Below are 25,900 nucleotides of genomic sequence, written 5' to 3'. Positions count from 1 at the left end.
CAACCTAATTTTCTCATAATGTCAGTCTGGAACAGCCACTATGAATTTGGCTAAACTATTCTTGATTGGGTTTTACTACAGACATTTCTGGGGGAGGGGGGAGTTAATGCATTCCATAAAGTATTACTCACTGTGCAAAACAATATATTAGTCTTAATGTTTTAAAACTACATCTTCAAAAAACACCCGATGGCGGAAGAGTAAGACGCGGAGATCACCTTCCTCCCCACAGATACACCAGAAATACATCTACACGTGGAACAACTTCTACAGAACACCTACTGAACGCTGGCAGAAGACCTCAGACCTCCCAAAAGGCAAGAAACCCCCCACGTACCTGGGTAGGGCAAAAGAAAAAAGAATAAACAGAGACAAAAGAATAGGGACGGGACCTGCACCAGTGGGAGGGAGCTGTGAAGGAGGAAAAGTTTCCATACACTAGGAAGCCCCTTCGCGGGCAGAGGCTGCGGGTGGCGGAGGGGAAAGCTTCGAAGCCGCGGAGGAGAGCGCAGCAACAGGGGTGCGGAGGGCAAAGCGGAGAGATTCCCGCACAGAGGATCGGTGCCGACCGGCACTCACCAGCCCGAGAGGCTTGTCTGCTCACCCGCCAGGGCGGGCAGGGCTGGGAGGTGAGGCCTGGGCTGCGGTCGGAGCACAGGGAGAGGACTGGGGTTGGCGGCGTGAACACAGCCTGCAGGGGGTTAGTGCGCCACGGCTAGCCGGGAGGGAGTCCAGGAAAAGTCTGGACCTGCCGAAGAGGCAAGAGACTTTTTCTTACCTCTTTGTTTCCTGGTGCGCGAGGAGAGGGGATTAAGAGCGCTGCTTAAAGGAGCTCCAGAGACGGGCGCGAGCCGCGGCTAAAAGCGCGGACCCCAGAGACGGGCATGAGACGCTAAGGCTGCTGCTGCCGCCCCCAAGAAGCCTGTGTCCGAGCACAGGTCACTATCCACACCCATCTTCCGGGGAGCCTGTGCAGCCCGCCACTGCCAGGGTCCCGGGATCCAGGAACAACTCCTCCGGGAGAACGCACGGCGCGCCTCAGGCTGGTGAAACGTCACGCCCGCCTCTGCCGCCGCAGGCCCGCCCCGCACGCCGTGCCCCTCCCTCCCCCGGGCCTGAGTGAGCCACAGCCCCCGAATCAGCGGCTCCTTTAACCCCGTCCTGTCTGAGCGAAGAACAGACGCCCTCCAGCGACCTACACGCAGAGGCGGGGCCAAATCCAAAGCTGAGCCCCTGGGAGCTGTGCGAACAAAGAGAAACGGAAATCTCTCCCAGCAGCCTCAGAAGCAGAGGATTAAAGCTCCACAATCAACTTAATGTACCCTGCATCTGTGGAATACCTGACTAGACAACCATCATCCCAAATTAAGGAGGTGGACTTTGAGAGCAAGATTTATGATTTTTTCCCCTTTTCCTCTTTTTGTGAGTGTGTATGTGTATGCTTCTGTGTGAGGTTTTGTCTGTATAGCTATGCTTCCACCATTTGTCCTAGGGTTCTATCCATCCGGGTTGTTTTGTTTTGTTTTTTCCTTAATAATTACTTTTTATTTTAATAACTTTAATATATTTTATCTTATTTTATTTTACTTTATCTTCTTTCTTTTTTTCCTTCCTTCCTTCCTCCCTCCCTCCCTTCTTCCTTTCCTTCCTTCCTTCTTTCTTTCTTTCTTTCTTTCTTTCTTTCTTTCTTTCTTTCTTTCTTTCTTTCTTTCTTTCTTCTTATACTAATTCTTTCTAATTTTTCTCCCTTTTATTCTGAGCCGTGTTGATGAAAGGCTCTTGGTGCTGCAGCCAGGAGTCAGTGCTGTGCCTCTGAGGTGGGAGAGCCAACTTCAGGACACTGGTCCACAAGAGACCTCCCAGCTCCACATAATATCAAACGGTGAAAATCTCCCAGAGATCTCCATCTCAACACCAGCACTCAGCTTCACTCAACGACCAGCAAGCTACAGTGCTGGACACCCTATGCCAAACAACTAGCAAGACAGGAACACAACAACACCCATTAGCAGAGAGGCTGCCTAAAATCATAATAAGGCCACAGACACCCCAAAACACAGCAGCAGACGTGGACCTGCCCACCAGAAAGACAAGATCCAGCCTCATCCACCAGAACACAGGCATTAGTCCCCTCCACCAGGAAGCCTACACAACCCACTGAACCAAACTTAGCCACTGGGGATAGACACCAAAAACAATGGGAACTATGAACCTGCAGCCTGCAAAAAGGAGACCCCAAACACCGTAAGATAAGCAAAATGAGAAGACAGAAAAGCACACAGCAGATGAAGGAGCAAGATAAAAACCCACCAGACCTAACAAATGAAGAGGAAATAGGCAGTCTACCTGAAAAAGAATTCAGAATAATGATAGTAAAGATGATCCAAAATCTTGGAAATAGAAGACAAAATGCAAGAAACATTAACAAGGACCTAGAAGAACTAAAGATGAAACAAACAACGATGAACAACACAATAAATGAAATTAAAAATACTCTACATGGGATCAATAGCAGAATAAGTGAGGCAGAAGAACGGATAAGTGACCTGGAAGATAAAATAGTGGAAATAACTACTGCAGAGCAGAATAAAGAAAAAAGAATGAAAAGAACTGAGGACAGTCTCAGAGACCTCTGGGACAACATTAAAGCACCAACATTCGAATTATAGGGGTTCCAGAAGAAGAAGAGAAAAAGAAACGGACTGAGAAAATATGTGAAGAGAGATTATAGTTGAAAACTTCCCTAATATGGGAAAGGAAATAGTTAATCAAGTCCAGGAAGCACAGAGAGTGCCATACAGGATAAATTCAAGAATAAATACGCCAAGACACATATTAATCAAACTGTCAAAAATTAAATACAAAGAAAACATATTAAAAGCAGCACGGGAAAAACGACAAATAACACACAAGGGAATCCCCATAAGGTTAACAGCTTATCTTTCAGCAGAAACTCTGCAAGCCAGAAAGGACTGGCAGGACATCCTTAAAGTGATGAAGGAGAAAAACCTGCAACAAAGATTACTCTACCCAGCAAGGGTCTCATTCAGATTTGATGGAGAAATTAAAACCTTTACAGACAAGCAAAAGCTGAGAGAGTTTGGCACCACCAAACCAGCTTTACAACAAATGCTAAAGGAACTTCTCTAGGCAAGACACACAAGAAGGAAAAGACCTACAATAACGAACCCAAAACAATTAAGAAAATGGGAATAGGAACATACATATCGATAATTACCTTAAATGTAAATGGACTAAATGCTCCCACCAAAAGACACAGATTAGCTGAATGGATACAAAAACAAGACCCATATATATGCTGTCTACAAGAGACCCACTTCAGACCTAGAAACACATACAGAATGAAAGTAAGGGGATGGAAAAAGATATTCCATGCAAATGGAAACCAAAAGAAAGCTGGAGTAGCAATTCTCATATCAGACAAAATAGACTTTAAAATAAAGACTATTAGAAGAGACAAAGAAGGACACTACATAATGATCAAGGGGTCAGTCCAAGAGGAAGATAAAACAATTGTAAATATTTATGCACCCAACATAGGAGCACCTCAATACATAAGGCAAATACTAACAGCCATAAAAGCGGAAATCGACAGTAACACATTCATAGTAGGGGACTTTAACACCCCACTTTCACCAATGGACAGATCATCCAAAATGAAAATAAATAAGGAAACACAAGCTTTAAATGATACATTAAACAAGATGGACTTAATTGATACTTGTAGCACATTCCATCCAAAAACAACAGAATACACATTTTTCTCAAGTGCTAATGGAACATTCTCCAGGATAAATCATATCTTGGGTCACAAAACAAGCGTTGGTAAATTTAAGAAAATTGAAATTGTATCAAGTATGTTTTCCGACCACAACGCTATGAGAGTAGATATCAATTACAGGAAAAGATCTGTAAAAAATACAAACACATGGAGGCTAAACAATACACTACTTAATAACGAAGTGATCACTGAAGAAATCAAAGAGGAAATTAAAAAATACCTAAAAACAAATGACAATGGAGACATGACGACCCAAAACATATGGGATGCAGCAAAAGCAGTTCTAAGAGGGAAGTTTATGGCAATACAATCCTACCTTAAGAAACAGGAAACATCTCGAATAAACAACCTAACCTTGCACCTAAAGCAATTAGAGAAATAAGAACAAAAAAACCCCAAAGTTAGCAGAAGGAAGGAAGTCATAAAAATCAGATCAGAAATAAATGAAAAAGAAATGAAGGAAACAATAGCAAAGATCAATAAAACTAAAAGCTGGTTGAGAAGATAAACAAAATTGATCAACCATTAGCCAGACTCATCAAGAAAAAAAGGGAGAAGACTCAAATCAATAGAATTAGAAATGAAAAAGGAGAAGTAACAACTGACACTGCAGAAATAAAAAAGATCATGAGAGATTACTACAAGCAACTCTATGCCAATAAAATGGACAACCTGGAAGAAATGGACAAATTCTTAGAAAAGCACAACCTTCTGAGACTGAATCAGGAAGAAATAGAAAATATGAACAGACCAATCACAAGCTCTGAAATTGAAACTGTGGTTAATAATCTTCCAACAAACAAAAGCCCAGGACCAGTTGGGTTCACAGGTAAATTCTATCAAACATTTAGAGAAGAGCTAACACCTATCCTTCTCAAACTCTTCCAAAATATAGCAGAGGGAGGAACACTCCCAAACTCATTCTACAAGGCCACCATCAACTTGATACCAAGACCAGACAAGGATGTCACAAAGAAAGAAAACTACAGGCCAATATCACTGATGAACATAGATGCAAAAATCCTAAACAAAATACTAGCAAACAGAATCCAACCGCACATTAAAAGGATCATACACCATGATCAAGTGGGGTTTGTTCCAGGAATGCAAGGATTCTTCAATATATGCAAAATAATCAATGTGATACACCATATTAACATATTGAAGGAGAAAAACCATAGGATCATCTCAATAGATGCAGAGAAAGCTTTCGACAAAATTCAACACCCATTCTTGATAAAAGCCCTGCAGAAAGTAGGCATAGAGGGAACTTTCCTCAACATAATAAAGGCCATATATGACAAACCCACAGCCAACATTGTCCTCAATGGTGAAAAACTGAAAGCATTTCCACTAAGATCAGGAACAAGACAAACTTGCCCACTCTCACCACTCTTATTCAACATAGTTTTGGAAGTTTTAGCCACAGCAATCAGAGAAGAAAAGGAAATAAAAGGAATCCAAATCGGAAAAGAAGTAAAGCTGTCACTGTTTGAAGATGACATGATACTATACATAGAGAATCCTAAAGATGCTACCAGAAAACTGCTAGAGCTAATCAATGAATTTGGTAAAGTAGCAGGATTCAAAATTAATGCACAGAGATCTCTGGCATTCCTATACACTAATGATGAAAAATCTGAAAGTGAAATCAAGTAAACACTCCCATTTACCACTGCAACAAAAAGAATAAAATATCTAGGAATAAACCTACCTAAGGAGACAAAAGACCTGTATGCAGAAAATTATAAGACACTGATGAAAGAAATTAAAGATGATACAAATAGATGGAGAGATATACCATGTTCTTGGATTGGAAGAATCAACATTGTGAAAATGACTCTACTACCCAAAGCAATCTACAGATTCAATGCAATCACTATCAAATGACCACTGGCTTTCTTCACAGAACTAGAACAAAAAATTTCACAAATTGTATGGAAACACAAAAGACCCCGAATAGCCAAAGCAATCTTGAGAACGAAAAATGGAGCTGAAGGAATCAGGCTCCCTAACTTCAGACTATACCACAAAGCTACAGTAATCAAGACAGTATGGTACTGGCACAAAAACAGAAAAATAGATCAATGGAACAGGATAGAAAGCCCAGAGATAAACCCACACACATATGATCACCTTATCTTTGATAAAGGAGGCAGGAAAGTAGAGTGGAGAAAGGACAGCCTCTTCAATAAGTGGTGCTGGGAAAACTGGACAGGTACATGTAAAAGTATGAGATTAGATCACTCCTTAACACCATACACAAAAATAAGTTCAAAATGGATTAAAGACCTAAATGTAAGGCCAGAAACTATAAAACTCTTAAAGGAAAACATAGGCAGAACACTCTATGACATAAATCTCAGCAAGATCCTTTTTGACCCACCTCCTAGAGAAATGGAAATAAAAACAAAAATAAACAAATGGGACCTAATGAAACTTCAAAGCTTTTGCACAGCAAAGGAAACCATAAACAAGACGAAAAGACAACCCTCAGAATGCGAGACAATATTTGCAAATGAAGCAACTGACAAAGGATTCATCTGCAAAATTTATAAGCAGCCCATGCAGCTTAATAACAAAAAAACAAACAACCCAATCCATAAATGGGCAGAAGACCTAAATAGACATTTCTCCAAAGAAGATATACAGACTGCTAACAAACACATGAAAGAATGCTCAACATCATTAATCATTAGAGAAATGCAAATCAAAACTACAATGAGATATCATCTCACACGAGTCAGAATGGCCATCATCAAAAAATCTAGAAACAATAAATGCTGGAGAGGGTGTGGAGAAAAGGGAACAGTCTTGCACTGCTGGTGGGAATGTGAATTGGTACAGCCATATGGAGAACAGTATAGAGGTTCCTTAAAAAACTACAAATAGAACTACCATATGACCCAACAATCCCACTACTGGGCATATACCCTGAAAAAACCATAATTCAAAAAGAGTCATGTACCAAAATGTTCATTGCAGCTCTGTTTACAATAGCCCAGAGATGAAAACAACCTAAGTGTCCATCATCGGATGAATGGATAAAGAAGATGTGGCACATATATACAATGGAATATTACTCAGCCATAAAAAGAAACGAAATTGAGCTATTTGTAATGAGGTGGATAGACCTAGAGTCTGTCATACAGAGTGAAGCAAGTCAGAAAGGGAAAGACAAATACCGTATGCTAACACATATATATGGAGTTTAAGAAAAAAAAATGTCATGAAGAACCTAGGGGTAAGACAGGAATAAAGACACAGACATACTAGAGAATGGACCTGAGGATATGGGGAGGGGGAAGGGTAGCTGTGACAAAGCGAGAGAGAGGCATGGATATATATATACTACCAAATGTAAGGTAGATAGCTAGTGGGAAGCAGCAACATAGCACAGGGAGGTGAGCTCGGTGCTTTGTGACCGCCTGGAGGGGTGGGATAGGGAGGGTGGGAGGGAGGGAGATGCAAGAGGGAAGAGATATGGGAACATATGTATACGTATAACTGATTCACTTTGTTATAAAGCAGAAAGTAACACACCATTGTAAAGCAATTGTACTCCAATAAAGATGTTAAAAAAAAAAACCTGTAATACAAAATTTCATGTTTTAAGGTTCTTATTTCCAAGAGTCACACGTGCTACCAAGTGTTCTCTATCAAACAATTTGAGAGAGAAAAATGATAGCTTAAGGTAACCACTCAGGAATTAAATGTCCATCTAAAGTATGTGATGAATTGGGAGGTTGTGATTGACATATATACACTAATATGTATAAAATGGATAACTAATAAGAACCTGCTGTATAAAAGATTTTTAAAATACAAAATAAATTTTAAAAACCTACATCTTCAAACTTAGCTGAAATTACCCCTAATTCTAGTGCTCAAGGATTTAGTCACCATGGTTCTATATACTACAAGACACATGATATAATATAATGCCAGCTAATGCAGAATGCCATAAAGAAAAATAAGACAGACCGAGTGGATAGAATGACAAAGGGTGCTGCTCTATAAAGGGTGGCAAGAAAGGTCTGTTTGGTGTGATGGTTTTCGCACAGAAACTTAAGCCATACAAATGTCTAGAGAAGGAACAGGCAGAGGAAATAGAGCAAATCCCTTGGACAGGTATGTGTAGGGCAAGTTCAAGGAACAGCCAGATCAGGCATCTCCAGAACAGCTGGGGCTGGAGATAAGAGGATACCGGAAATAAAGGCAGAGAGGTTGTCAGAGTCCATATCCCCAAGGTGCTTGTAGACCTCGTGAGTGTTAGGCTTTTATTTTAAGTGTGAAGGAAGCTATTTTAGGCTTGAAAGCAGGACAACCCAGCTCAAATATTTTTCCTGTTACTCTACAGGAAAAGTAAAACAAAGGCTATTGTCCTAAGTCTCATGTAGAGAAACAGCTGTTGAAGAAGCAAGTGTCACTTCCAGGAAGGAAGGAAGGAAAATTCCAGTGCCCATGGAGGCAGCATTTAAATTCCCAAAACCCCCTCCATATACTGCATGCAAATATAAATACGACTTTAAAATAATAGAACATAATTGTATAGAAACTGGAATATGACACTTTTTCTTTTTATTTAAAATAGAGCTCTATATGCTTCACAGAAACAAGTTCAAGGAGTGCTTAATTTATTATTTTTGCCACTTTACAAAACAATACTTTTTTGGAAAATGCATACATAAAAATATAACATTCAGGCAGATACCTATTTACATCTGGAGGCAACTGAAAGTTATGCAATAATATTTTTAAAAGCTTTAAAATAAATACTTTTATGACTTGCTTTTGGTAAAGTTAAACATTTGGTATGAAGGCTATCACTGAGTTCATACTAAATTCTAAAATACTGTTATTTTTAAACAAAATAAGTATACATATATTACTATAAAATGCATATTTCCACCGGCTAGAAATTAATGAAACCTCTGAATGTCATTCATTTCTCTTTCGAATTTGGAATTCTCTTCAGCATCAATGATTAAATTGCAACTACTAAAATTTCCATCTACATATATTTTATACAATTTATTGCCTATTTCTCATTTTAAAACCTAATTTATTTCTTCATATTTCTTATATACATTCATTTGTGCCTGTCTGTTGAAAGGTAATATCTTTTTACATTCTTAAGAATTTCAGCTAGCTTACAATGTCTTTACAACAGTGATTCTTTTCACAGTAGTTCAAGAGTTCAAGGCATGCTTTGCAATGTCAAAATGCAATGGTTTTGACATTTGTAATATGTTCTTAGGTATAAGAAAAGTCACACTACCAAAAGAAAAGTATAATTAGTATTAGTACTTTGAAAGTCAATCCAAAATTACTTTTTTCGAGATCTGAATCTAATTTTCTGTTTTTAGGATATTTTAAAAGCTGAAACACAGATTAAGTTTGAATAATTTTCTCCAGTCTAGGATCAGAAGAGTACAAAAGCTGAACACTAGTCATTGTGGAAATGAACTAGAATTTAGTATGTTGGCTAAAATAACCTTCCTTTATATAAAGAGAAAAAAGAGTTGGATTTTCAAAAATATTTAACTACTTGTATTTAGCCTACTGGAGGAAATGGAGATATTGGTAAATATCACTCTAATCCTGCATTAGTTAGAATTTAGGCACATAATTGCCTTTTTAAAGGCAAAGTCAGCAAATAGGTTTGGGTGTGGAATTAAAAACTCTATGGAGATATAAAAATTAGGGTCCATGTGTCTTGCTACCTATTGTCTGGGTTGAAAAATTAAGTCAACAAGATAAACATGCAATCTCTTTTGCTCTCTTGGGAATGTAGGATGAAAATCTAAAGTATTTTTTTTTCCAAGTTCTCAACTTGCAGATATCAGGAACCATTTTGAAGTTTTAGTTCTCGTTTTCTGAAGATGTGTAAGCAGGCCCGTTTCTAAAGCTATATAAGCTAATACGGTGCTTTTCTGCAAACTATAAAAATATTTCTGCAATTGCAGGTTGGAGTTCAGCCCCTACCTACCCCTCACCTGAGAGGATTCTAGCAAAGCACACGCCCAGCTGGATCTGGTGACACTCAGCATAAGGTTAATTTCCCTAATACAGTTGGATTCTTAGTGGCTATGCTAGTATTCATGTTCATGTAGCCCAGAGTAAAAATCTAGCAGTTAAAACTGTTAGTTATGGAGAGAAAAACTTCTTGTAGGATAACATTGACCAATGATAAAAAAAAAAATTAGTCATATCTGAAAATATTAAAATCTAGGATTAGATAGAGCTCATATTCTCCCAAATGTTGTATTAATCTACAACTTAATTAAGAAGTATCCTAGGGCTTCCCTGGTGGCGCAGTGGTTGAGAGTCCACCTGCCGATGCAGCGGACACGGGTTCGTGCCCCGGTCCGGGAAGATCCCACATGCCGCGGAGCAGCTGGGCCCGTGAGCCATGGCCGCTGAGCCTGCGCGTCCAGAGCCTGTGCTCCACAACGGGAGAGGCCACAGCAGTGAGAGGCCCGCGTACCGCAAAAAAAAAAAAGAAGTATCCTGGAAGTTATATTAATAGAGGGACTTTTTAAATGGGGATTATTACCTAACATCAATATAATATATTCCAAACCATATAGCATAATGGCTTAATTTTAAGACAGTCAAAGCAAAACAAAGCAATAGTATGAAATATAGCAGAAAGAAATTTAGCAATCACATTATGGGACATATATTTCACATTCTCTGTCCAATCTACGTCTTAGGTGGAATTTATCATTAAGGCAAAAGTAGACATCCCTTGTATGTTAGCTAAAAGCTAGAATATACCTAGACTGCTTAGTCTTTTTAAAATTTAAAAGAAAGTCTTCTCTGCCGTTAACAAATACACTCTTCATAATGCTAATGAAAAAGTACCAGAAGGCATGAGATGAAAGCTCTCATATGTGGATACGGGAGATTAAAATCTTGTTAAGAGGTTCAGTGTGTAGTAATCTGAACAGGAGCTAGAATACTAAAAGAACAGTGATTGGAATTGATGAAACCTAGCAAAGATATTTTTTAATGCACTGAAAGAATGTGAATGCCGAGGATGAACTAATGAGAAACTAAGAAAGAAGTAAGATAATGTGCTACTTACACATGGTCCCACGTTCAACTACCAAATCATCTTTCACTCCCACTCCAGTGCATATAAAGAACAATCCTTATAGAAAGAAGTCATGAAGCATCTCTTATCACTACTTGCACTAAGAAATTCTATATTCTCACAATTTCTAAATTTTATTCAGCACTCCAGTGGTCACCTACCTAGCTGGACAACTATTTTACAACTCTTCCTTAGATTATTTTAGTTTTACTCACTGATCTCACCATGAGTGAGCAGAATATTTTAGCAGAAATAAAAAGAGAAGGGGGATTTGATCATCACCATTAAATGGCATGTTAGTTTACATTCAACGTAGGTGTACATGGATGCTAATTATTTTTTAATTATTAAATGTTGGATGTGGCAGGGCAGTGTGGTAGGTGTCACCACTGGTTTCTCACATTAGTTCTGCTAATAACTAGCGGTCATTTAATCTCTGATCTTCAGTTTCTTCATCTAACAAAATATGGGAATTGAATTATAAAATTTCTTACATCCTTTACAGTTCCCAAATACTGGGTTTGGTTTTTGTCTGTGACACCACTAAACTAATTTAGACCACCAAGGGATTCTCCCTTTATTAGAAGGCTAAATAGTAAAATGATTAAGGTAAATAGTAGCTAGTTTTTGTTTTTTTTTTAATTAGAGACTAAAGATAATTTTGGGAGACAGTGAGGGAATATTTTAAAAGGAGGTGAGAAAAATAATGAAGCATAAAAGAAAAGCTAGAGGGAGAAAAGAAAGCCAAATATCTGAAAATTTGTATTAAAAGACTTTGAAAAATTGTCTATACTATAGAAATTCTATTTAATATTAACATTTTAATGAAATTTTTGTATTCCAACTGACATTTTTTCTGTTTAGAAGAAGCCCTCAGGAGCAAAGGGATTACTGTCTTCACTAAATAATGCATCAAGTCCATGTAGGTATTAGCTTGTGGAGGGAGCTAATACAAAACATTATCAAACACAGAAGAATATGTTTCACAAAAGAAAAAATATTTAGAATCTCTTCAGAAACCACAATGACACCACTTTAAGATACTAATTCTTAAACATTTCCAAATAACTTAAAATGTTGTACTTGTAAATTTATTTAAAGGAACAATTATTGAAGACATCAACTACCATCACCTTCACTCATTTGCTATTTTTACTTTCTTAATTTCCTGGTGGGAAATAAAATGTCCAGACTTTAAATAAATTTTTGTAAATGAATTACATTTCCGTATTTATTTTAAATAATTAATCAGAAACTATTCCCTGCTAAGTAATTTTAAGTTGAACTTTATATAATGGCAAATGTGAGCTCCCTGTCTTCAGATGATTTGCTAAGTAGTTTCCCTGGTACTTTTGCGTAAATTCTAAGATAGCCCTGAGTTTTCTCTGCCCCAATAAGTCACATGGTGGCAAAAATCCAGCATAGTAGAAGTAGTTTTCTTTTGTTTTATTTAATAATTCTACTAAGGTAGAAATATTACAAATAATAAACTTTTATGGAACGTCTAACCTAGTGAATCTATTGTAGATTTTCATTTTAAAATAAAAGCTGATTTTGAAGTCTTCAGACACTGCAATCAGGTTACTATTTTCATATAATCATGGAAATTTAAAATGCAAAGTTAATTGAAAGTATAAAGATGAGAAGCAAGTGCTATACCTAAAATAGTGCACGACACAGTCATGTTTCACTTAACTTTCAAGTCAGAACATAAATTAAGAATTCTAGATGTGACATGCCAAATATTTTAGACAGAAGAAAGCACACAACAGAATCTGTACCAATTACACACTTAAATGCTTAGCTTATAAGGCAACAAGTTCATGCTGACATATTGACAACAAATGATGCTTCCCTTAGTTTAAGGAAGTGATGCTGCATATAAATCCCATCACCACTTTATACAGTACTGAAATTTCATAAATAGCATTTTCCCAAGCTTCACGTTATACCCAAAGCCAAAATATTTGAAAGGAGCAAAGAACACTGACACTTTGAGCCTAAGAAGAATATTTTTTGCTTGTAACACAATTCAAAAGAAATAAATATTACACAATGACTCCATTAAAAAGAAATAATGTAAAGTTTAACAGCATAGGTTATATACAGTAAATTTGCCTAATGCTCTAAACTGGATCATATTTCTGTAAATGAGCATTTTCTATTTATAATCATTCTGAAAGTTAAGGAAAAATTAAAACTTTTAACTTTTTCTTATAGTTTATGTTAACCTACCCTCTTTCTTTAAAAATGCATTTGGAAATTGAAATATAAGACTATTCATTTAGGAGTTATAGTTAACAAACACAAAAACAAGAAAAATATCTCAAAATGTACAGATTTCTCTACAGTGGAAGTTGACTCAATAAAAATATGGAATTATATTTGGACACCTTCAAATAGATTATAAAACATAATGTCAAGGAAAATGGGAGATTATAAAACACCTTCTCTCAAAAATTAAATAAGTATATTCACCCATCATATGTGAATAAAAGAGGAAATATTACTCTTGTTTTTATGAAACTATAGTACAATCATAGTAAATAAATAATTTCATTCTCATATATGCAGAAACAATCTATGAGAAACCAAGGTAACAAGCACAAGCAAGATTACTCCTTCACAGAAGCTCTTTTTAGAATTCCTTCCCATATGCACTTTAAAAAATTGATTACATAATTTAGATTGTCTCGAATAACCAATAAAGATACTTCCTACACGTGCTGCAAATTGAGAGCAATTTTTGAAACCCACGGTCATATAGAATTCAAGACATCCTCACATTTGTCAATTTACTTCCCCTACACACCCACATCCCTGTTCCCATTCCCAAATTAGACTTTAAAACCCCTGAGGGCAGAACCTATCCACCTTTTAATTTCCCTGTTGAACCCAAAATTGTGGCAAGGAAGATATGCAGTGCCCCACATTTTGTAATGAATGGATAATTGCATGAATGAGAATGAAGGTATATGTAAACCACAGCTGTCAGATTTTTGCCTTTGATATCTCATCCTAGTCAAATGAAGATGGGTTTAGTAACACATTTCCATAGTGGAATGAAGTGTAATCACTAGATTGTACTCTATGTGATAATACACAGGTATATCCTATAGAACATTGTTACCCAAGTCATGCTTTGTAGAAACTAAAATGTGGGCTAGTGAAAGGTTTCCCGTTTTTTATAAAAGAGTTCCATTGGTCAAATAATTTGGAAAATCCAGTTAAAGAAATTCAAGTAACATTTTTTTACTGCTAGACTCCTCAAAGCACATAATATACTAATATGCAGTATCACTTTCTAAAAATCTATCAAAGAACACTTTTGGTCTTTGATCATCTCAGAAGAGCATTCTAAGGAACAGAGTTTAGGAAACAATGTTTTAGAACAATAAACAATACCATGTTAAATCTTGCTTCACCAAAGCAGAATTATAGATTTGAAGGAAAAATTTAATGTTCCATGTATTATTCAGAATGCATCACTTTTGTCTCCACAGGAAATAGAATAAAAGCAAAGTTATCATGAGCCTTCTGTACCCATTGCTCATTTTGAAAGGGTAAGGGAATATCTCTTTACTGATAACCCTTGCTTGGGTTTGGTTATCATATTTCATTTAAGAGTTTTCTTAATTTTTCCTCAAAATATCCCCTAGTAGCCTCTTCCTTTTCTGTTCTTCTCTTTCTAAATGTATATGTACAAAAGTGGTAGGGACCTCTGCAATACATCTTAAAGACATCTCTGACAATTTATGACCTTATGACTGATTAATGTCTGGAAGTATTCAGAGAACATTAAAACTCATCTAACAAATAGGGTGACTATGGAATTTCTATGAGGAAAATGTCAGTGGATATTGTCCTGAGAGTTCATACAGATCCATTATGATTCTGCAAAATAACTTAATTTGTCTTCCGTTTGACTAAACCACAAATTCCGTCATGAAAGATGTTGTTTCTACATAGGGAGAAAAAAATACTATAGGAATTAAAGGGAAAGTAGGAAGCTAGCTAACTATCATGTGGATTATCATAAGATTTGGACCTAGTGCCAGCTCTATCACTAGCTATGTGACTTTGGGACATCTGTCAATGTCTCAAGGTGTCAGGTGTCTCATTTGAAAATAAGAGAAAGTAACAACCTTGTGACTTCCCAACTGTTTGCCTCAGGGGCTGCTGTGGTGGTGGATTATGAAGAGGAGAACAGGGAAGGAGAAACCAGGGAAGTGATCTGATCTCCCTTCCATCTTCCACCTGAGCAGCACTACTTTTACATGTTTTGTATACGAAAGTTCAGAGCAATATTTAATTTTTAAAAGATCCTGTTTAAAGAGAAAACCACAGATTCTATGATCTAAAGTTTTGTTTAGATATAACATCCTCCAGGCCACATTTTTAATAAACGTGTTTTCATCTCAGGAAAAAACAATGGGCTTTTATATTTTCTTTTCTATTCATTCATGTGCTCCTGATTCAAGTAAAATAAAACCTTAATAACTTTCATTATTTCATATAGCTTATTTTATACTTTTGTAATATGTTTCTTAAATAAAAAGATGAGTTGATGTGTTGCTTTTCAAAATAAAATTAAAGACAACATGGGGAGTGGATGAAGTCAACTCCAGCCCATACTTGACTTTAGTTATTTTTTCATGGTGCCTTTGGGCACTTAAATACTGCACTGCATTATCTTTGAGGTAGAACAACAGCAACGATGACAAAACAAAGGCCAAAAAATTCACATAAAAAGGAAAAATGAGAAAGAAAGATGTGAGAGGTTTCTTTTTAACACAATTCTCATCATCAGGCTTTGCAGTCTTCTTTGACACAAAGTTGAGAAATAGTCTTCTTAATCCGGAGGGCGGTTAGGCGGGCTGCCCCATTGGCATACCAACACTCGCGCATTATTCTCCCCATGACTCGGAGTGCCTTTAAGAGAGAAAATATCAAAGTCTTTAGCACAAAACACAGTACGAGAGAAGAAAAGCCACAAACACAGGAATCGATGCTAAGCTCTGATACAGAAATAGTAAACTTAAATCAATATGAGAAGGAGATCAAGGCCAAATCACTTCAAAAATCCTGTCAAGGGTGTCTCCCCTAAGACAAGGAACAGGGCATCTCCCCCCAGACACAGACCAGGGCGTCTCCACTCAGACAAGGACCAGAGCATCTCCCCTCAGACGCGGACCAGGGCATCAACCCTCAGGCAAGGACCGTGGCTTCTCCTCCCAGACAGAGACAAGGGTGACTTCTCTCAGAAAAAGACCAGAGCGTCTCCTCTCAGAGACCAGGGTGACTTCTCTCAGAAAGGGACCAGGGTATTTCCCCACTGACAGAGACCAGGTCATCTCCCCTCAGAGGGACCAGAGCATCTCCCCACAGAAAGACACCAAGGTGACTTCTCTCAGAAAAAGACTAGAGTGTCTCTTCTCAGAGACCAGGACATCTACCCTCAGATCAGGACTAGGATATTTCCTCTCAGAAAGGGACCAGACTGTCTCCCCTCAGACAAGGACTAAGGCATCTCCCCTGAGAGGGACCAGAATGTCTCCCCATGGACAGAGACAAAGGTGACTTCTCTCAGAAAAAGACCAGGCTCTCCCTTCAAACAGAGAAAAAAGTTTCTCCCCTCAGACAGAGACCAGGTCAACTTCTAGCATAGAAAGACCAGGGTTCTCCCCTCAGACAGAGCCCAGGCTGTCTCCCCTCAAACAGAGATCAGGGCATCTCCTCTCCTAGGGAGACCAGGGTGTCTTCTCTCAGACAGGCCAGGTGTCTCCTCTCAGAAAGGGGCCAGGCGATCTCCTCTGGCTTCAGGCAGAGGCACAGGGCCCACTGATCTGCTAGATGATTTGAAGCCATCATTTGTGGACCTTGAAGGTAGCTATAGGAGATGATAGGGAGCCTTTGCTCAGTGGCATTTTGGTTTATGGAATTACACTATCATTTTTAAGGTCATGTTTGATTAGCATAATGTGAAATGATGGACCAGTTTCATTTGTTTTAGTCTTTTCTGTTTAGTGATTAGTTGTTTATTTGTCTTCCACCTACTCTGTTGGATGTAATTTTAGGAAAGAGAATATGGCCACCTTACACAACATCCTTTTAGAGTAAGTGAAATCAATTGAATAGCTTTATCTTCTTGAGATGATCAATAATTTTTGAAACGATTAATCGTTTTATGCATTTTATGTATGCATTTTATGAAAATTTTCCTCTTATTTCAAGCTGCATGAAAATAAAATGCTTTCAATTAAGAAATTATATATGTTATGTATAAAAAAGCTAACAATTTCTGCCCTTGGGCTTTCAGAATATGTAAACTTTCTTTAAAATCTTTGTAGTGGAATTAAAATATTTTTAAAAATCCTGTCAAAACACAGATATTAATCCTATAGAGGGAGGCTATTAATCCTCTTTTAATTGAAAATTCTGGGAATATGGTAGAATGACTATCTTTTAAAATATTCTAAGAAAGGACATGAAAGACAAAAATGGATAAGGGATGGGTTGGAAATTCCCTGTGTTGCTCTGGATGGTAAGTACACACATATACATTTTTTTTAAGTCATCAAACTATATACTAAGATTTATTCATTTTATCATATGTAAATTATGCCACCATAAAATAATGATCTAAATACTAATATCAAAAATTTTGAATTAAAAAAAAATCAGTATAAGTGAACTGGTAAATAAATAAGATAAATACTCAGAGGGGAAAACAATGAGAATGCGTGAATCCAGAGAGGCGTAAGAAATCACTGAAGCAAGGCGTTGCTCTGATGGCATGTGCTGATCTCACAGTCTAGAATTTCAGAATTGATGGACCATATGTGAAAGACAGGAAATACAGCCCAAAGCACACAGAAGGTGTCAGATCAAGACATTTACAAAGTCCAGACTGGAAGGATGAATTGGTCTTAGAAGGAACTTTGTGAAGAAAATTGTCTAAATCTTTGATCTTGGTAAAGAAAAAATCAAACCTTAGCCTTAAAATGTTGCAGTAAGCCTGAGCTCATAGTGAAAATTCACAAGAAGATGAGGAAATAAAGTATCACAAGCAAGAGTTAGTCAAAACAACAAACAGGAAAATCAAACCTCTCAAAACATTAGATGCTAGAATTAAATGATATAAAATATTTTTAAAATAAAGTACATTTTAAAAAGCAAAGAGAAAAGTCTAAACATAAGTAAAAAGCAAAAGTATATTTAAAACAAAACAAAACAAATAAATGGCATTTTTCGCAGAATCAGAACAAAAAACAAAGAAAATTTTAAAAAGAAAACAAAAACCCCAAAACAAACAATAAAAAACAAAACTAATATAAAAAAAGGTGTCAAAGGTAAGACATGAAAAGTTTTAAGGGGCAAAACTATCATAACTTTCACACAACATTATACTGGAAATCCTAGAAACTGCAATAAGAAAGGTATGAGTCCCCGGACTCTCATTATTTGGGGATATGATCATCTATGTAGGCACCCCAAAAGAATCTATAGTTTTATACCCTAAAGAAATAATTTTTACACACACACACAGCAGTATTGTTTTAAAAGAAACTAAAAATCACACATGTGACAATCAACAGTAGAGTGAAAAAAAGAAATTAGATACATACAATGGAATACTACACAGATATGAAAATAAACAGATTATAGCTATACATATATAAGGTAAAGTAAAAAAAATTAAGAAGAATATCTATAGTAAGTGTCAATATATTTCACAAATAAACAAAAGTTAGCCATATACACGTACATATATATATATATATATATATATATATGTATGGCTAAATTTTAAAGCAAAGCAAGGCAATAATAAAATGATTAGTTATAATAGTAGCCTCTCAGAGGGGTGAGGAATCTTCAAAGGTATTGGAAGTGTCCTATTCTTTAAACTTGGTCATGAATTCTATTATCTTTACATATAACTTTACATATATGTTAATATCCTCTCATATGCATGAAATGGTTAATATCAGAAAAAATTTTAATTTAATTTCAATTTGCTTATAAATGCCTCAAATTCTGCTTCTCAAATGAGTATATAGGTAAGCTATCTACACAAAATAGAAATATCAGGACATAAATCTTGCCTTAAATAGGAAATGAGTTGAGCGAAACATGAAGGAGAGGAAAAATGAGGAAAAACGTAACCGTATAAGATATGACAGAGCCAAAACTAAAAGATGTCACCAAAAAAATCGCCTCAAGCATTACATTTAAATATGGCAGAAGACAAACAGTCATAATTGGGATGGGGGAGATTAAAGCATTAAAATAGTTGTGGAACTAGTTAGATGATTTATAGTCTTTCCTCCACCTTCCCTTTTACTTCCTGTGGGAGCTAGAGAAGTCTCTCTCTTCACACAGGCAGAACAAGCATTGCAATATGTCTGCTCTATGATGGTTACTACATGTGTGGTACAAGATGAGGAGCTAAACAACAATGGTCCCTGCCATGGGGAAGCTTTTCTGATGGAAGAGAATAAACTCAAACTTCAGCAAGTTAGGGATTAGGAATAATTTATTGACTCTAAGGATGACTGAAATTGTAATACTCTGTGTAGCACAGACATTGACTACCCACCGAATATGCCTGTGTTCCCGACATTCCCAGCTCCCTTCCAGCTGGATGGGACTGTGTGACTCGTTCTGGTCTATGAACCATGAGTGGAAATGAAATGTGTCACTTGAGCCAAAGTATTAGAGAGCCAGTGTGTGACCCTCCAGCTCCTCTCTTCTCCTGACCTAGACCTCTGGAAACTATGTGTTTAGATAGCAGCATCACAAGGTCAAAGTCACCTGGATTACTGAATCACCACAGGGAGCACAGATTCCAATGAAAGCTGCCTAACTTACAGGGGACTTGGCATAGCAAGAAATAAAGTCTTGTGTGAAGTCACTGGGATGTCAAGGTTGTTCCTGACACATAACTTAGCCTTATGATACTGACAGCTAAAGGGAATAAAATTCTTCTGAAGCTTATATGAAGACATATACCTACATACATGAAATGAATTGGATGCCTAGATAAAGAGGACTATGGCCTCTGAAAATCCACCCTGATACTTACCTCAAAATTATAATGGGAAAAATATACATAAGAACATAGCCTTACTTCACAGCTTTGCCACTGGTTCGGAATACTTGGTCGGAACTTCTGGTCACAGACAACCTTCCTCATTTCCTCTATTGAGGGATCTGAAGGCACCATGTCGTAATAAGGCAACTGGTACTCCTCAACAATTCCTATAAAAAAGTTGCGTAATAAATTTCCCAGTGTGAATAACAAACAAAGATGTTTACTTCAAAATAATACCAATTAAGTTTTCTAGGCACAAGTGGTACCCTGGAAAACTGGAAAATCAGGTTTATTAAAATTATGTATCATTGTAAAACCAAAGATATAAGTTTAAAGCACTAAGTTGAATAGTTATATAAGTTTATGAAATTTTATACTATGAAAATTTATATAATTTTGATAATTAAACAAGTTATATGAGGCAAAAGTATATGTAATTACTGTATAAAATATATAATTTTATATAATTATACATATATAATTTTATATAAAATATCATGTTACATTTACATAACTTAATAATTATAAAAATATAATTTTATATTGTGAAAATTATGTAAATTTTGATTTTCATAAAATGCCATTGTGCAATTCAGAAGTAATATCTGATTACAAAATTTACAGCAAGCCTCACTGGTCTGTGAATGACGTATATTTCTCCGTGAATGAAGTATATTTCTCCTTTTCAAAACACAGTAGCTTTCTCTTTTTGAAAACTGTTAGGCAATCTTTTAAGAGCTGAGTTTTTTACATTTGGATTTTACAGCTACTAGATCTGAGAATGTTCCAGAGAAATGGCCAAAGGTATTTGAAGATGAACAGTTCAACGTGAAGGTTAATATTTAAAGAGTCTCAAATAATAGACAAAGATTTGACTTTAATTATCAGAATGTTACCTGAGCTCAAGAATATCCTTACAGAATCAATTGAATTAAACTATAGTTCTTTTAATTTAAATATTTAAGATTGGCATAATTTAGAAAATGAAATTCAAATCATGTTAACTAAATTCCCATTTCAACTGTTGAAGAAAATTTAAGGACAAAAATCTAAAAGCAAATCTAGACAAATATCAGTATGAAATTAAAAAAAATAGTAACATGTTTGAATCTTGCTATTTACCAAGCACCTTCCTAAGCCCTTTACATGTTTTAACTAATTATTCCTCAAAAGCACTGACTAAAGAAAGTACATAGTATCCCATTTTTACAGAATCAGGAAACTGAGGCACAAAGAGTGTCATGAATTTTCTCAAGGTCACATAGCTAGTAAGTGGCAGATCTGGAACTCGATCCCAGGCTTGGGGATTCCAGTGTCCATGTACTGTTTCTGCACCACTCTAAGTCTATTGCTTCTGTGAACAGTTTCATCTTCCTGAATATTTTATTATCTAACCTAGGAATAAAAGGGGGAAAGCATGTTTTCTCATTCAAATATAATTTTAAACTTTTAAGCTTTTCATTTTTTTAAATATGAGATTTATGTAAGGCAAAATGACATCAATACAAAATGCAAAAACTGACAGTGGTTTAATAATGACAGTTCTTTCATTGAATGTTTCCTATGAGCAGGCTCTATACAAAAAGCTTCACATGAATTAATTGAATTAGTCCATTAAATCCTTAAAGCCCAAGAGGTCAGTTTTATTATCTTCGTTTTACAGATGAGGAAAGTGAGACCATATAACTCACCTAAAGTTCAGGAAGTTGCTAAACCAAGGTTTAGGACTTGCTAAACCAAGGTTTAGGACTAAGTCTGTCTCACTTGAAACTGAAAAATCTAAATCATTTTCTACCAGGATTTAACTTTTCTCCACTGATGAAACAACTTCATCAGACTGCATTTACAGGGTTTCATCTTCCCAAATTCTTCCTCTCATTATTAATCTCTAAACTGCTGGGAGCAGTAGAGTCAGGAAGTTAGTCTTTGCTTACCTCTGTCCTCCACTTTAATCCCCACACATACATCATCACCGGAAAGAAATGAACAAGAAAAGCCCGAGAACCAGAAGACTTCTATTTAAGTCCTGCGGCCTTGGCAAGTCATTTAGCTTCCTTGGGTTTAATTTCTGATATAAAATAGGAAGACAGCTCAAAGAAGAAAATTTTCAAGTGCTTTGCAAAGTATTATTATGGAAATCAGAATTATCAGGAAAACTAAGCGGTAATCACAACCTAAAATCTCCGTTCTGTTCAAAATGCTCCACTTTTGCCACTGGAAAGATATCACCAAAAGGTAATCTCTTAAATATTTAGAAACGATTCAATATAGTGCATTGAATTAGAGCATCAAGGAAAGGCAGACACAAAGAATATTTCCAAAATCTTACCTCCAACTGAACACCTCCGGGCTATTTCCCAGTAAACCAGACCAACAGAATAGATGTCAGCTCGTTTGAAGGACTCGAAGATATTCACATTTATTGTATCATCAAGCATTTCAGGAGCCATGTACCTTCAAAAACATGCACACTTCAGATTCTGTGTATGAGTTTATAGCAGTCCAGTAAAACACAATGTTAATAAATCCTGATATACAATATGTTAAGGCAGTTTACATCAAATTTACAGGTTGATCTGAGCCACTATAACAGAATAAAATTAAGTATGATGCTAACTGGACTTCCCTGGTGGCGCAGTGGTTTAGACTCCGCGTTCCCAATGCAGGGGGCCAGGGTTCACTAAGTGTGATGCTAACTGTAAGTTTTTTGTAGGAGTCCTTTATAAGATTAAGAAAGTTTCCTTTCATTTCTAGTTTGTTGGGAGTGTTTATCAATAATGGAGATTAAATTTAGTTAAATGTTTTTACTGCATCTATTGACATAATTGTGTGTTTTATTTATTTATAAATTTATTTAGTTATTGAACGATAATTTTAAAAACATTTTAAATAGAACTAGAGATCATCCTAGTGTTAAAGCCTGTGGGCCAGGAGCCAAATACTTGGAAAGCACTCAATAGGAAAGATGGAACTCAATTTCCAGTAGTTTGTAGCCAAGAAAGCTCCTTGAGGGCAAGGAGTATGTTCTATTCATCATGGTGGGCCCAGTACTCCAACACAGTGCTCAGCATCATTCCACAAATACCTGCTCTGAATGAACAATGTTATTATACATTGACTCCAAGACATATATTCATATTATATATTGGCTCCAATAAAATTACAGCCTTGCTTGAATAGGACTAAATCAAAAATTCTACAGTCCCTGGGACCTGACTGAGCCCAGCTGTCTTAGGGATATTTCGAGGATTTCTCAGAATATTGAGGTGAGGATGCAACACTCTCCCCAATATTTTAAAAGTTTTAGATTCTCTGAAGGAATCCAGCATCCCAGACTTCCCTGACGGACAAGTTAAAACTTGTTTTTTAAAGGGAAAAAAGAAGAGGTCCCTTAGGGCTGCCCAGTCTGAATAAATTGTCCTGAAGTGTTTCTGGGGCCCCATTAAAGTCTCCCAGGGAACAAAGTGAAGGACTCAGAGGGACTGGCCTGGAATCTCAAATATGGCTTGTAGGCTAACTATACCAGCTTAGAAATTCTCTACTCTCAAGGGCCTTTAACAACTCCAGGAAAGTGTTTTGGTTATTTCTGATTTCAAGGTCAAGAAACCTGGAATTATGCCAAAGTAGCACAGATCCTGAAATTCAAATGAAAGGAAACAGAAGTATGCTGGCCATATGGCCACAGTCTGGCTATAATAAGAAAACACCAGGAATCCCATTAGTAATGGGTCTGTCCTGACATACGTGTGGTATGCTCTATATAAATCATGCTTGTTCTTAACTTTCAGAGATTCTGTTCCTTGAAAGTGGGAATTGTGTCCAACTCATATTACCTTAATACACATCAACTGGGGAGACTTATGGATAAGTACAACTATAGGTAAATATGTTACATAATATTTTTAAATATTGAGAGAATATTATATAGATATATATCTATATAACCTATATTATATAGATATATATATATTATATCACCTATCTAGTTCAGTGTATTGATTCTATATCTGTTGTTAGGACCTGAATGTATAGAACTAGCCCTGAGTTTCAGTTCATTTACGAGGCATTGAAGAATTGATATAAAGGCTTTGGAGGAGCTATACACTGCTAACATTTTTTTTCCTCCTCTCTGTAGGAAAACTATTCTCAGATGTGGCACGCTAAAAATAATATATCACCATCACTTCCACCATTCCTTTCCACTGGACTCCCCACACAAATAGCTACTTTCTATATGACCAAATGCCAACTCTTCTTGCTTTATAACCATTGTGCCACTGATTTCTCGGTGACCCAGAGAAGACTTCTTGCTTTCTTGGGCCTAATGGTTTCCAACTTTGGATTTCCACCCACCTCCCTATACACATATCCCAGGCATTCATGTTTATGGGCAGTCATAAGTCTCACTATGCTACCAAAGTAAGTTATCTTACCTTTTGGTTCCTACTTTAGGATTCTGAGGTATGTCAATAGTGTTCAGTATTGAATCATGCTTCACAGCCAACCCTAAGTCTGCTATGGCACAAGTTTCACATTTTTTCACTAAGATATTCTTTGATTTTATATCTCGATGAGCAATAGCAGGTTTACCTATGAAGCATAAGGTAAACATATTCACTTTTTTCATTACTGGAGATTGAACCTCTCTGAAAGGCGTCATCTTGAAGACTTGGCTCAAATGTTATCTTCTAAGAAAGGTCTTCCCTGACCCCCATTCTACATTCCAAGTCATTCTCCATCAGACTATCCCATTTTGCCTTCTTCATAGCCCTTATCACTATCTAAATTATCTTACTCATTCATATGCATTATCTGTCCCTCCCAACTAGACTGTAGGCTACCTAAGGGCAGTGGCTATGTCTTACTCATCACCGTGCCTCCAATGCTTAGAACACTAGGTGACATTTAGTAACCACTGGTAAATATTTGCTGAATAAGTAGGGAAAGTATTAGCATTGCTATGTCCACATAAGAACATAGCAAATATTCTCTTACAAAACAAGTTTCAAACTTCTACCACCCTACACCAGCAGTTCTCAAATGCGGCCCAAAGATCCCTGGGGGTCCTTAAGGCTCTTTTCCAACTACATATCTGTGTGATGTCACATTTTCTTCACATACTTCAACCAAAAACAACATACTGGGACAGACTAAATGAAGAACAGGTATGAAAATCCAGACATTAAGGAGATTTGCAAAAGTGTAAAATGGCATTATTTTAGCTAGATTGGCTTTTGTACTACAAAAATTATGTAACTTTTAAAAATTATGTTATTTATTTTAATATTTAATTGGTTAATTATTATACTTAAAGTAAATTAATAAATACTTTAAAATTTCTCAATTTTAGTTTCTAATATAGTAAATATTAATAGATATAACCCAAATATACAAACTTTTGGGGTCCTCAATAATCTTTAAGAGTTTAAAGGGATCATGAATCCAAATCTGAGAAGCACTACAGTGACTAGACTGACTTTCTGGAGCCAATTCTCTATTAACTCAATAAACAGACGAGACAGTGTGTATTATTTGGAGTTCAAGTACATGATATATAAGTATTTTTTTAAGGTCAGAATAACTCTTTCTAATTATTTTAATTATCAAAGGTAAACAGTTAAATCATTTGTATTCTCTGAAAATAGAGCATTTGCCACCAAAGCAAGATCTCTCAGGTACATATTGTAAATAGCAAAGATAGAGCCACTAGGAATAAAAATATTATTATGGATAGTATACAAAATGACAAGTATGTAGATGAGAGTTGGCTATATCATGACAAAACCTTCAGCTTTATAAAATACCTTTAGTGTTTCTTTACATTTGATAATTGTAATAAACTAAAACACAGCTGAACACTAAAATACAACTTAGTGTTTCTATCTTCATATTCAAGGAG

General features: G+C 36.4%; 1 protein-coding gene across 1 annotated transcript in view; it reads right to left on the bottom strand.

Annotated features, from left to right (window-relative positions):
* Positions 1–8,366: 8,366 nt before the first annotated feature.
* ACVR1C (activin A receptor type 1C) overlaps positions 8,367–25,900 on the bottom strand; it is a 92,447-nt gene continuing 74,913 nt past the window's right edge. The window contains exons 6-9 of the mRNA XM_067741873.1: positions 24,435–24,591; positions 22,331–22,455; positions 20,038–20,168; positions 8,367–15,836 (exon numbers count right to left, since the gene is read on the bottom strand). Of these exons, the coding sequence (XP_067597974.1) occupies positions 15,711–15,836; positions 20,038–20,168; positions 22,331–22,455; positions 24,435–24,591 (539 nt within the window). The 3' untranslated portion in view covers positions 8,367–15,710. The remainder of the gene's footprint in view (positions 15,837–20,037; positions 20,169–22,330; positions 22,456–24,434; positions 24,592–25,900) is intronic.

This window comes from Pseudorca crassidens, chromosome 6 (genome assembly GCF_039906515.1).
Source record: "Pseudorca crassidens isolate mPseCra1 chromosome 6, mPseCra1.hap1, whole genome shotgun sequence".
NCBI classification, from domain to species: Eukaryota; Metazoa; Chordata; class Mammalia; order Artiodactyla; family Delphinidae; genus Pseudorca; species Pseudorca crassidens.
Note: the sequence above shows the minus strand (reverse complement) of the source record. Positions and strands in the feature narration are given on the sequence as shown.